This window comes from Trachypithecus francoisi, unplaced genomic scaffold (genome assembly GCF_009764315.1).
Source record: "Trachypithecus francoisi isolate TF-2019V2 unplaced genomic scaffold, Tfra_2.0 Contig01554, whole genome shotgun sequence".
NCBI classification, from domain to species: Eukaryota; Metazoa; Chordata; class Mammalia; order Primates; family Cercopithecidae; genus Trachypithecus; species Trachypithecus francoisi.
Window position 1 is genome coordinate 2,655,984 of NW_022681439.1, and position 12,350 is coordinate 2,668,333.

Consider the following 12,350-nt stretch of genomic DNA (forward strand, 5'->3'; position numbering starts at 1 on the left):
TGTTGTAACTTCAACACGTGGGGAGAAGTTATGTTCTCATACTGTCTTGGTCTGCTCAGGCCACCGTTACAAAACGCCATAGACTCGGTGGATTAATCAACACACATTTATTTTCCACAGCGGAGGCTGGAAATCCAAGACCCAGGTTCCTGGGGAGGGCTTTCTTCCTAGCCTGCAGGTGACCAGCATCTGCTGTGTCCTCCTGTGACTCTTCCTCAGTTCCTGTGCCAGAGGAGTCAGGGGGGCAAGTGGGCATCCATCTTATAAGTGTCCTCATAAGGACACCATCCTATCGGCCAGGGCCCCACCCTATACCTCAGTTAACCTTAATGACTTCCTTGGCGGCCCCCTCTCCAGTTGCAGCCAGGGTTAGAGCTTCAGCGTGCAAAGTGAAGGGCCACACAAATCTTTGTCCATAACTGATGCCCAGTGGACAGGACACTTGGGTGCCCTGAGGCTGCAGGAGCTGAGGGTGATCTTGTTCAGGTACTTCTGGTGGTAACTGCTGTGTGGGAAAAAGTCTGTTCCTCCTGGCTGGTGTCAGAAGTAACCAGGCTGAAGCTGTGCTCTGAAAGAACCTGTGCAGGGAGAGAAAGGTCCTGTCTGAGACTGACCCCAAAGCTCTCCCAGGGGAAAGAGCAGGTAAGCCTGGCTCCCTGAAGGTTCAGAGGGAGAATGGGCTTCCCTGAGAGGGCTCATCAGGGCCACAGTGGGAGGGAATGAAAGGGGTGGACAGGGTAGGGATGGGGCAGGGATAGGAGGAAGAGCTGCAACTCCACCTGGCACTACCCCCTCTGCCCACCAGTTCACAAATGGGACCCCGGCTCCCTCCCAGGCTGAACAGAGGGTCCCCCTAATTTGCTGTGGCTCTGGAGAGCAGGGGCCCTGCTGGGACATCCTGGCAAGCAGGGGGTCACTCAGGGTCTGTGCTCTGAGCTCCAGGCAAGGGAGCCTGGGGAGTCAGGGCAGGACAGGACATGGCCTGAGGGCCTGTGGCTCATCACCGCCCTCTGCGTCCTAGTTTACGTTCCGGTGGCATCTGCTGCCAGGGAAAGCCACGTGTCAACACAAGCTGCGGGAGGAGTGGGGAGCTATTTGGGGCAGGAGACAGACTAAGAAATAGACATTGCTCCCCGTGGATTTCAGCCCATTTCTTTTCCCCTTTGGGTTTCAGCTGTGCCCTAATTCTTCCCCTGTACGGGGACAGTTGGATCTTTGCAGGCAATGCAAGAGAGGCGCAACTCCAGATGTAGCGACTCCACTTTGGACAGGGGTGCCAGGTGGGGGCCCCAGACTTGTGTCCAGGAGGGCATTGTCTGTGTGCCGCAGTCCACCGGCCTCTTGGAGATGAAATCCCCATGCCAGCCAAGAGGGGCACGCGATGCCGACTTAGAGTTCAGCATCACTCCACTTCTCCACTCGCCATCACTCCTCACCTTCTCCTGGGCCCTGCCCTGATTTTCCAAATCTCCCTCTGGCCTTCTGCAGTGGAAATGAGGAGGTCGATGACTCCGAAACCAGCAGGTCTGGGGCATTAAGGAAGATGGCCCTAAGCATATCAATTAGGAAGGGCTCCAGAAGGAAACACGATTCTACTCTAAAAGTGCAAATGAAGGCATTTTAATGAAGAGACTGAAAGTTGTGGGCATTGTAAAGGGATTCAGCGAAGGAGAACAAGGGGTCCAGAGTTGAACAGCAGCAGTAAGCCATAGGGGAAGATACTGTCATTGGAATCCAGTGAGGACCACAAGCATAAAGGAGGGACTACTCCGTGGGAACTGAGTCCAGAATGGACCCAGCCAGCGGCAGAACAATGGCCCAAACAGGAAAGCGACGGGGAAGAAATACCCCAGCCCTCTCCCTTCCTGCCCTGGTACTTTCTGTTGGTACTTGCTGAGGTCAAGCCAAGTGGCATTTAGGATCCCAGGTAACTCAGTCCCTAGGAGCCAGCCTCCCAGGACCGAGGGAAGTACGGCACATGGATCTGTACTGGGGAAATGGGAGACAAATGGAAAATAATGGCTCAGCATCATCTAGCACATTCTCACAGAGGACAGAGTTGACAGCTATGAGCTATTTTTATTTTAGGGCTGATAAAGACACCACACGACCCATTAGTAAGCCTTATCATGTACAATATACTATACCCAGGACTTTACAAGTGTTATCTTGCTTAATCCTCATAGTAACCACATGAGGGAATTACTCCTTTTGTTTTCCACATTTAGCAGGTCAATATGCCAGATATTATATACTGATTTTTAGCACCATTGCTGCCTTATCTAAGTCTCCCAGATATTGTAGAGGCTGAGAGTCTAAGAGCTATGTTTCTCAGGATCCCAGCAGGCTTCCAATTTAGATTCTCCGCCAAGCTTCAGGAGGCAGAGGAAAGGGAGCAATCATTTTCCCATGGCAGCTGTGCGCAGGCTCGCAGAATTCAGCAGACGGCAGTCATGAGGTTTTGCCATTAACTATGAGTCTTCTCCTGCAAATCATCCTGATACTGAAGCTAACTATATCATTTGCAGGGGGTTCCAATGATTCCTGTAGTTTACTGAGCTCTTGAAAAGAAGCAACTGTTTTTCCTGACCTTGACACTCAGGCACTTTTGATGGTTCTAGAAGTATTCATTTTCATGTATTAAATACCTTTCTGTTTGACATACCTGAGTGTTTTCTATTTTCCTGAAAGAATCCTGACTGATACAGTATTTGGTACTGAAAGTGGTTCCAGGAAATACAACTGCAAAGATGGAGGGAAATCTAAGATGTGTTGTTAGGCATGATTAGCTTGAAGCCAATAATGACCTCCTGGCTAGTGGAAAATGGGTTTCTGATAGTCCATGGCATGCAGTGTCTTAAGTTATGACCTGTCATTCATGGAATCAATTGCCTATTAAAAGAGACCAAGCACCTTTTTGATAGAATACTCTGGTGGAAGAGATAAGGACAAGGGTTAAAGTTACTGAACGGAAAATTTACAGAAAAAATACAGAACAAAATACCCCAACAATCTCAAGGCTTTAAAATTTCACCTCAGAGGCATAACTCAAAAGCACTGCAGAAGCATCAAAGAAGCTTGTACAACTGCCCCTGAAGGAATCTCTTATCGTAGCAGAAACTGCAGGATTGTTCCTGCAGGTGGCAGAATTACAACCTAACTTGAATTCACAGCCTCTTTAGGTGCTTATGTGAAAGGTGATTAATTGGGAAGGACTGTGACTAGGAGTATTGCATTGGGAAACTTGGGTGTATTAAGATGAATCAACATACTTCACAACCTTAAAGTCCACTGAGCTTCCCTTCCTTTCCTTTCTGGGACCTTAGTCCTTTCTTGCTTGAAGACTTTGTAAAGACTCATCTGAAGAAAGTACTTTCCCAGGGAATGCTGATTCTCCCATAGCCCACTATCCCCAATCACCTCTCACAGCAGTCAGTAGAGCCATGCCAGTAGAATTTATATAAATCAGTTCAAATCCGACCCAGGAGAATATAGAAAACACACTGAAAGAACTGCAACATTCTCCTAATGTATACTTGTAGAAACCTGATTATGTGCAAGAATGGATTCTAAGGGACTTAGAATTTGATTTGACTGGGCCAAATTTATCAGTCTAGGTGCACTTAAGAGAAATTCTGAATTCGTAGCACCATAGTTTATAATAACAAAAAATTAGAAACACATAATTGCTAAATTCATAAATGGAAAAGAAACCAATCTAAATGCTCATTATCAGAGACCTGAATACATTTTGGTATAGCCAAACAACAGAATGTCATTAGAGCAGCTGGAAGTGGCTCTATTTGGTCGAAGGACTAAAACCTTGGACCAAAAAAAAATGGCCTACATTAAACAGAATTGCTTTCCAGAATATAAAAGAAGGAATCCAAAGACTCAGATAAGAATGCCAGAATGGATTTATTAATTTTGACCTGCTCCCCCATCCTCTAACTCTAGTTTATGAGATTCCTGAGGATGCTTTGTTATCCTTTTTTATTAGGCATCGAAAAATACATTTCCAAGGTGAGCACCAGCATCCTTGGAAGGCCCTGCTGTGGCCATTGTCTGTAGGGTGGGTGTGATGTAGCACGTACCCATCTGGTGGAAAATTGGTTACATTTGACCCCTTCCCTCATGGAGTAGTCAGCAATTTTTCATCACAGTAGTAGACATTTATTCTGTCTATGGATGTGTCTCCCAGGCCCAAAAGGCCTTTGCTGCCTCATCACACAAAACTTACTAAATGCCTGGTTATTCATCACTATGGTTTTGCATTTGGCATTACTTCTTACAAACTGATTAAAATGCAACAGATTAAAATGCAACAGAACTGAAGCAATGCACTTGGTGCCCATGGGACTCACGGATCTTCCCATAGGTCCCACCACCCAGAAGCAGCATGCCTGATAGAACAGTGGAATGGCCCCATGAAGGTCATGCAACTGAGCCTGTTGAGATCTCATGACATGTGAGGCTGGAGTGCTCTTTTACAAAGTACCGTGTCTATTATGAAGCACATTCAATAGGAGCTGATTCTTGTGTAGCCAGAAAACTTGGATTTGGGAACCAAGGATAAGAATGGGACTGGCTTCATTTACTGTTGCACTTAACGATCCACACCCAATAACGTTTTGCTTCTTGCCACCGCAACTTTGAGCTCTGGAGGTTTCGAGATGTTAGTTCCCAAGGGAAGAATGCCTCTACCAGGGAATGCGATGGGTTTATTGCGTGGAGAGTTGAGACTGCCACCTGGACATTTGGAGTTCATTATACCACTAAGCCAATAGGCAAAGGAGGAGGTTCGTGTACTGGCTGAGAAAACTGACCCCAAATAGCAAAGAACAGAGATTTGCTACACACATGGGGACAAGGGGGAATATGTCTGAAATCCATCACATCCTCTGAAGATGGTCTTTCTTTCTATTTCATTGTCCAAAGGGAGAAATCAGTGGGAAACCATAGCAACCCCATCCAGGAAAAACCATCGAGAGTTCAGAAATGAATGTGTGGTCACCCCAACAAATAAAGAACCACAATCAGCTGAGGTTCAGATTGGAAGAAGGCCAGCTGTGGTCTCAGGATCAGTTGCAGACTTGAGAACAATTGCAGCTGCCTGGATTTTCATGTTTGTTTTATGTATTTGTATATGCCAATTTCCCTTTTTTCCTTCTTTTCCCCAAGTGTTCACATTGGTTACATTTATTACTGATCTTTAGGATATGAGATTGTGGTGGCCATGGAGGTGTTCCGCCCAGATCTACTTCAAAAGAACCTGCTGTGGGAAGCATAGTTGATGACGGCCTTCAGCTACTGCTCCTCCAGATCCATCACAGCTGTCAGACCAACACTGCACTTCTACGGAGTGCACCCAGCCAATGGCTGAGAGTGGCAGGGGTCAATTTTTCTTGGGCCATTACTGCTCTCAACCTGGTACCCAGGCTCATGAACTGTCATCAGCCTGCTCCAGACTTTCTCAGACCTGCAATGGGGTCTGAAGATGCTCTGCCTCCTCCTGTTCCCAAGATCCTTTACCCTTGCCAGGCTTTTCCACCAATAAATCTCTTTCACATATAATTCAGTCTTGGCATCGGCTCTTGGAGGACCCAAACTGACAGGGATGTGAAGCTGAGATTGTGATTAAACAATCTCACTCAAAGATGGATATGATGATTTCATGAGACTTTTCAGAGAGGATCAGAGTGTTCTGTTTGTGTAGAGAATAGTCGTGTTGTGTTAGGAGCATGCTGTTGTTACTATTCTGGATTCTAGAAATTTTAATAAAGAAGGTTGTGTGCATACGCTGACAGCCAAAGTGGTGGGCCTGCTAGATCGTGTCTCAGTAAGCACTCAAAATCCAGTTCCCCTCTCCTAATTCCATTTTTTCTGTGTCATGTTGCAACTGCCTTACTCTAGAATTCTGGATGTGATTTTTGGGTCCAATGAGATGCACTTACTAATATCTGCAATGTACAATGCAGGCAGTAGCAGCGCCAGCTAAAGCTGAGCTCTGGTAGAGTCGGATTGGATTTTTACAGTGACCTAACTCTTCAGTGTGATATTTCCTCCTGGTCATCAGCTACAGGCTCTGAGACAGCCTGAGGGAGAGACAGTAGCCATGTTTCCCACGACCTCCCAACCGCTGGCTGGCACACCAGCCTCCTGGCCTTAGGTCACAGCCACAATGATGTGACCTTATAAAATCCCTGGCAGGCTAGAGGAGCAGCCCTGCAACCAAGCCTGCTCGTAAGATAAGGGTTTCTGTTTACTAACCTAGAGCTGCTCTATTCTTTCATCCTTGTTCCCCTTTCAACTGTCTCTTGCAAGTACTAGTTTTGCCATTAAATATGCATTTTGTTTTGCAAAATGAGAAGAGCTTATGAATACTTCAAATTTTCTCCCTCTGTTTCACTCCTTTCCATTTCTTTCTAAAATTACGGTAAAATATTAAATATACAAAAAGGATATAAACAATAATACCATAAAATAAAACACTACAGAGTTGAAGCTCTCTGACGATCTCTCCATTTCTTCTAGCCATAACGAATATCCTGAACTTTGCATTTCTTTTCCCTTTGCAGTTGCTTATTTTTTCTACATCTGAATAGGTCCTTACACGTTTTTAAAATTTATAGAAATATCACACTGAATACATTTTTCTGTAACTTGCCTTTGTGCTGCATTGTGAGATTAAGCTATGTTGATCTGCTTCACTCTAGCTGATGTACGTAATCACCCTCTAATGACATTCTGTTGTTTGACTGTACCAAACTTTATTCAGGTCTCTGATAATGAACATTTAGATTGGTTTGTTTTCTATTTATGAATTTAGCAAGTATGTGTTTCTAATTTTTTGTTATTATAAACTATGGTGCTATGAATATTCCTGTATATGCCACCTTCAAATTTTTAAAATTTTAAGTGTTTTAAAATACCATCATGTCAGGATACATTCTAAGAAATGTATCACTAGGCAATTTCATTGCTAGGCACACATCAATGTATGCAAACCTAGATGGCACAGCCTACTACACACCTAGGCCATATGGTGTGGTGTCTTGCTCTGACCACCATCATATATGTAGTTCATCATTGACCGAAATGGCATTCTGTGGCACCTCTGTATTAATTTTTTTTTAGTGGAAAACCATTTTTTAAAATATGTTTTACATGAATGATAGTTTTTAGTGTCAACAATTTCAATATCGCAGTTATTTTTTCTCAGCACATTGGTAGTGGTATTCCATCTTTCAGCTTCCCTTGCTGCTGTTGAGAAGTCTGTGGATTTGATGCTCCTCTGTAAGTAATCCATTTTTTCCTCACATGTGCTGATTTTGAGATTTTCTCTGCCTTTATTGTTCTGCCATTTCACTAAAATGTGTTTAGAGATATGTAAATTCTGCTTGGACTCTGTTGTGCTTCCAGACTTGGAAGATCAATGTCTTTCATTCATTATGGAACATTCTTGGTCACAGACTCATTGAACGTTTCCTTTTCTCCGCGATTTCTATTCTTTGCTTCTGAAACTTCCGTAGTCATGTTAGTCCCTTTAACTCCATCTGCCTTGTTTCAATACTTCTCTCTCACGTTTTCCCACATTGCCTTTTAGCATCCTGAGTCATGTTCAGATCCATCTACTAGTTTACGGATTATATTTTTATTTCCATAAATTCCATTGGATTCTTTTTCAATGCTGCCTGGCCATTTTTTGATGGCATTTTGTTTTCAGTCTCATTTTAAGTTTCTTCCTTTTAAAAAATATGTTATACATAATTATTTATATTTACTGTCTAATACTTTAAATATCTGAACTCTAGGTGTGTAATCTTTCCTGTTCTTTTTCATGATGGTTTGTTTTCTGTTTATGAATTTAGCAATTGTGTGTTTTGTACTCATATTTGGCTGGACTTAATTCATGGGAATCTGTGAGAGACTGTAAAAATATCAGTGGTTGCCAGGGTATAGATGAACAAATGAAGCACTGAGGATTTTTAGGCAGGGAAGCTACTCTGTGTGATTACTGCAATGGTGGCCACATGTCATTATACACTCATCAAAACCCATAGCATGTGCAATGCAAACAGTGAATCCTAATGTAAACTCTAGATTCTAGTTAGTCATAATGCATCAATATTGGCTCATTAATTGTAATGTGCCACACCAATGCAAGATATTAAAATAGGAGAAATTGGGAGATGGGGCCTACGAGAATCCATTGTATAATACTTTCTGCTCAATTTTTTTTATAAACCTGTAACTGTCAAAAGCCTATTCATTTTTTAAAATGTAGAGATAAAAAAGCTAAAATTAAAAAATTAATCTTTGTGACTTTGACTTAAACAGGGAACCCTATCTCAGGGTCATGAGAGAAAAGAACCAAGTGTCTCCTTCCGTGAACTGAAGCGTATCAAGAAGAGTGGCGTTTTACTGGCCACTTTGTTTTGCCATCTAATGTTGGGTGTGTGTTGTGTTCTATTAAACTTCAAAGAGGGAAGTGCTGCGTTTCCTGTTGTTCCCAGTAGCCTGAGAGATGGGACTATGACACTGTGATGGTTAATTTAATGTGTCCAACTTGGTCAGGCTCTGGTGCTCAGTTGTTTGGTTGAACAGCAGTCTAGATGTTGCTCTGAAGGCTATTTTTAGACGTGATTAACATTTGAATCAGTAGACCCTGAGGAAAGCAGATTGCCCTCCATATGTGAGTTGGCCTCAACCAATCAGATGAAGGTCTTAGGAGAAAGGATTTAAGTCCCCCAAATAAGAAATTTTGCCCCTAGATGGCCTTCGGACTCGATGCTACAACATCAACTCTTCCCTGGGTCTCCAGTTTACCTGCCTTCCCCACAGATTTTAAACTTGACAATCACACGGGCCAGTTCTTTAAAATAAATCCCTATCTCTTTACATATATGTAATGAAAGGAAACTATCCATAAATAAATGATACGTATTTAGAAGTAAAACAATATGTATTTTTATATACTTATGTGTATATAAAATTATGTATGTATACAGACATGTGCATACATACATAGGTATGTATACAGACACATGTACATACATAAGTATATGTATACATGTATGTATACATGTTCAGCTGGCCCTCCATATCCATGGGTTCTGCATCTGTGGATTCAACCAACCTCAGATCAAAAATATTTGGAAAAAACAGGGATGGTTGTATCTGTACTGAACATGCACAAACTTTTTAAAAATTATTATCCTTAAACAATACAGTATAACAACAATTTACATAGCATTGACATTGTATTAGGCACTGTAAGTAATCTAGAGAAGATTTAAAATATGTGGAAGGATTGCATAGGTTACATACAAATTCTGTTTTATATGAGGAACTTGAGCATCCGTGGATTTTCGTATCCAAGAAGAGTCCTGGAACCAATTTCCCACAGATACCAAGGAAGAACTGCATTTATATAATGAAACTAATTACTAATTGTGAGGGACCCTATGAGAAGAGGCACAAATTTGGCTGTGACATATACATTAGACGTCATGAAGCACCCACACCATCTACATTCCTGTATCTTTCCAGTGCCTATTTCACAAAGTATCTGAATGAATGAATGAGCAGATGAATGTCTTTCTCTTTTATGGGGCCACATACGATTGTCTCCTTTGTAGCTATGCCAGGTAGACATAACCAAGAAAGGAACCCCCAGAAAACTACCACTAGTCCCTGACTGTCCTTCATGGCACCAATCTTTAAATAAACGTGGTCTCTTAGTTTTCTAAAAACAAATTCTTATCGTTTGTATTTCAGTCTGGCCACACAAGCTATTTTGTTTCCACTCAGTGAAAAGATGTGCTTGCTTTCTCATCCTGGAATGTTTATCCTTTCTCACTGGATGGATGAAGACTCTGGTGACTGGCAGTGGGCTTCACTCAGTGACCCACATATGTGGAGAGGGCAGATGTTGCCACTTCCTCTAATCCACCTCATTATCCTAACTTTTTATTTGGATAAATAAGGAGAGAGAAATAATGGTGTGGTCTGTAAGTAGCAAGCCATCATCTCCCCATGTTCAAGTCCAAACCGGATGAAAGATGCCTGATCCTAACTCTACCAGAGACTTTCTTTCATGGATGGCCCAGGAGACGAAAGCATTTGCACCTCAGGTGGGGGTTCCCTGTGTGTGCGTCCGTATCATGCACTGAACTGACGGAATTAGAGTGGGGCAATGACGAGGTAATATTGTGTTCCACGAGATAAATAAGTTATTAAGCATTACAGAATGTTGGTTTGATGAAAGACCTTACAGTTCATCTAATGGAATCTCTTTTTCATGGATAAGGAAACTGAGGTCAAGAAACATAAGTGATTTCCCAAGGTTGAGTTTCCAACCCTTTCCTGAAACCGTCCTTCTTTGTTGGAGGTTACTCTTTTCCTCCGGGATTCCCCCATGCACTGCGCGTGCCTCTTTTTAGCATTGTGTTTAACATTCCTTCATTAGACTGTGAGATTTGGAAGAATTGAGTCCATGTCTAACTTCTGGGGGCCGGTGTATGCTACCCCATAGCAGATGCTCCACAGATGCTTGTGTGAGAATGGACAGGAGGAGAGGAGAGAGAAGAAAAAGAAGGAAAAAGGGTGGGTCCAAAGCTTAGCAATTAGGTTTATCACCGGTAAACATGGTGGCCAGCAGCATTTGAGACCCTAGTCCTAGCAAGAAAAGGTACTGAGGAACACACACCAGCGAGCTTCTCGTGGATCCTGAGATTATGGTGTAGGCTTTCCCCTCCTTTTCTGTCTCCTCCTGGATCCATGGAATAAACTGAGCCACAGACACAAACATACCAGGTCTCCCCCTGGAGCCAGACCTTATGCCCCAACTGAAGACACCCACTTGGAAGAGTCTTTGGGTTCCATAAATAGCACAAACCAGAGGTGCCCCACTGTCTCCCTGGGAATGAGAAAAGGAAGAACAGTCTGCTATCAATGGTACATCCAGAAAGAACATGGAGGGGAAAATGGGAGGGTCCCAGTGGTGTAGGCTAGCCCCCGCCCTGTTTGGGAACCTAGAAAGTGATGGGGTACCTGGAGGGAGGAGGGGGCTGGGCAGGGGTGAGTACCTTACAGATACCATTGGTGCCTGGTTCCTTCCAAGCACAAATCATGTTCCTGGAGAGCTGGTTTACCCTCTTGGCACATTCTTTCTGGCTAATCTGCACCACTCTCAGCTTTTCCAGGTGCATGTTTAGGTCATCATGTTGGTCTGACAAAGGGAGAAAGCCGGTGTGAGAGTGAGCACTACATCAGCTGCCAACAGTGACCAGCCCACACGCGATCAGCATGAAAGCCTGGGAGGCCACCAGCATCCAGCAGATCACAAATTCACAGGGCGTGGAGGCCTGGGATGACTTCAGCCTCCTCTCCAACAGTCTCAACAAGAAGTTCCTCCAGTAAATGTGTGCTTCCTGTGGGAAGTTCACTTTCTCCAGAAGCAGCCCACAAAAGCCCCAGCCTCAGCCCCTGCCAGGGGAACTTGGAATGAAGGTCCTCCCTGGCCCCACCATCCCTTCACAGCCAGGCTTTGTCCTGAGGATCAGAGCAGCCCACCCTCTGAATTGGTGTTGGCCAGTGTCTTCACCAAGCCAAATGGAGAAACCAAGAAGAAGACACACCTGGTCATGCCACTTTGTAGGAAGGAATTGACCACAATACCAGGGGAACTCTTGGCCTTCTCCCCACCACACTCTCACCATCCCAGAGATCTTCTCTGGCCAGGCAGCCTGGTGCCCTGCAGGGAAAGGGGTGGAGTCATCCATAATGGAGCTTGGTTGGAGAATCAGTGGCTCAGAGCTATCTCAAGATGGCGTTTTACATGGGGTGGCCAACAGATGGGGAGATGGCCATTGTGAAACAGCCACAAGTGGGATGATCCAAACTGGCTTATCATGCTTTTGACTCCACAAAAATTATCACTGGTCTCATATTTTGAGATTCTTCTATGTCCTAGGCTTTTACTGGGTACCTCATTTAATTTAATCCCCATAACTTATTTGAGGAGGCGTTCCTGGCGTTCTGTAGATGAGAAAACTAAAGGTGAGGAAGGTGAAGGAGCTCAAGAGAGACAAAGCCACAATTCAGACCCAAGCATTCCCACACCCAAAGCATCATGCTCTCTAGCCCATGGCACCCTACATTTGGGCTTTCTATGGGTTCTGAAAAGAGGGCACGTACCATACCCATTTGTCGTTACCCACTCTGCCATCCAACACCGGTCCCAGGTCCTCTCCTCCTGCTGCAGGCAGACAGGCATTTTGAAATTGCTGAATTGCACTGGTGTGGCAAGTAGAAGCAGAGAGAGGTCACTGTCGAGCTGGGGTGGT

At 44.0% G+C, this 12,350-nt stretch overlaps 1 protein-coding gene across 2 annotated transcripts; it reads right to left on the minus strand.

Moving 5' to 3' along the window:
• Window positions 1-890: 890 nt before the first annotated feature.
• On the minus strand, window positions 891-12,284 carry LOC117063216 (serine protease-like protein 51). Of its 2 annotated transcripts, none has more exons than XM_033176851.1 (4): window positions 12,202-12,284; window positions 11,091-11,233; window positions 10,839-10,921; window positions 891-1,597 (listed from the first exon to the last, which is right to left on the minus strand). In XM_033176851.1, the coding sequence occupies exons 1-4, from the start codon at window positions 12,278-12,280 to the stop codon at window positions 1,426-1,428; spliced, it is 477 nt and encodes a 158-aa protein (XP_033032742.1). In that variant the 5' UTR covers window positions 12,281-12,284; the 3' UTR covers window positions 891-1,425. The 2 variants fall into 2 exon arrangements, with proteins under 2 accessions (XP_033032742.1, XP_033032746.1); XM_033176855.1 differs by having other exon boundaries at window positions 10,816-10,921.
• Window positions 12,285-12,350: the final 66 nt, after the last annotated feature.

Excerpts from the sequence above, each read along its gene's own strand:
- LOC117063216 (XM_033176851.1), bottom strand. The coding sequence starts at position 12,280 with ATGCCTGTCTGCCTGCAGCAGGAGGAGAGGACCTGGGACCGGTGTTGG. Across the intron at positions 11,234-12,201 it reads GGTAACGACAAATGGGTATG|ACCAACATGATGACCTAAAC; the intron begins GTACGTGCCCTC and ends TCCCTTTGTCAG. Across the intron at positions 10,922-11,090 it reads GCACCAATGGTATCTGTAAG|GGAGACAGTGGGGCACCTCT; the intron begins GTACTCACCCCT and ends TCTCATTCCCAG.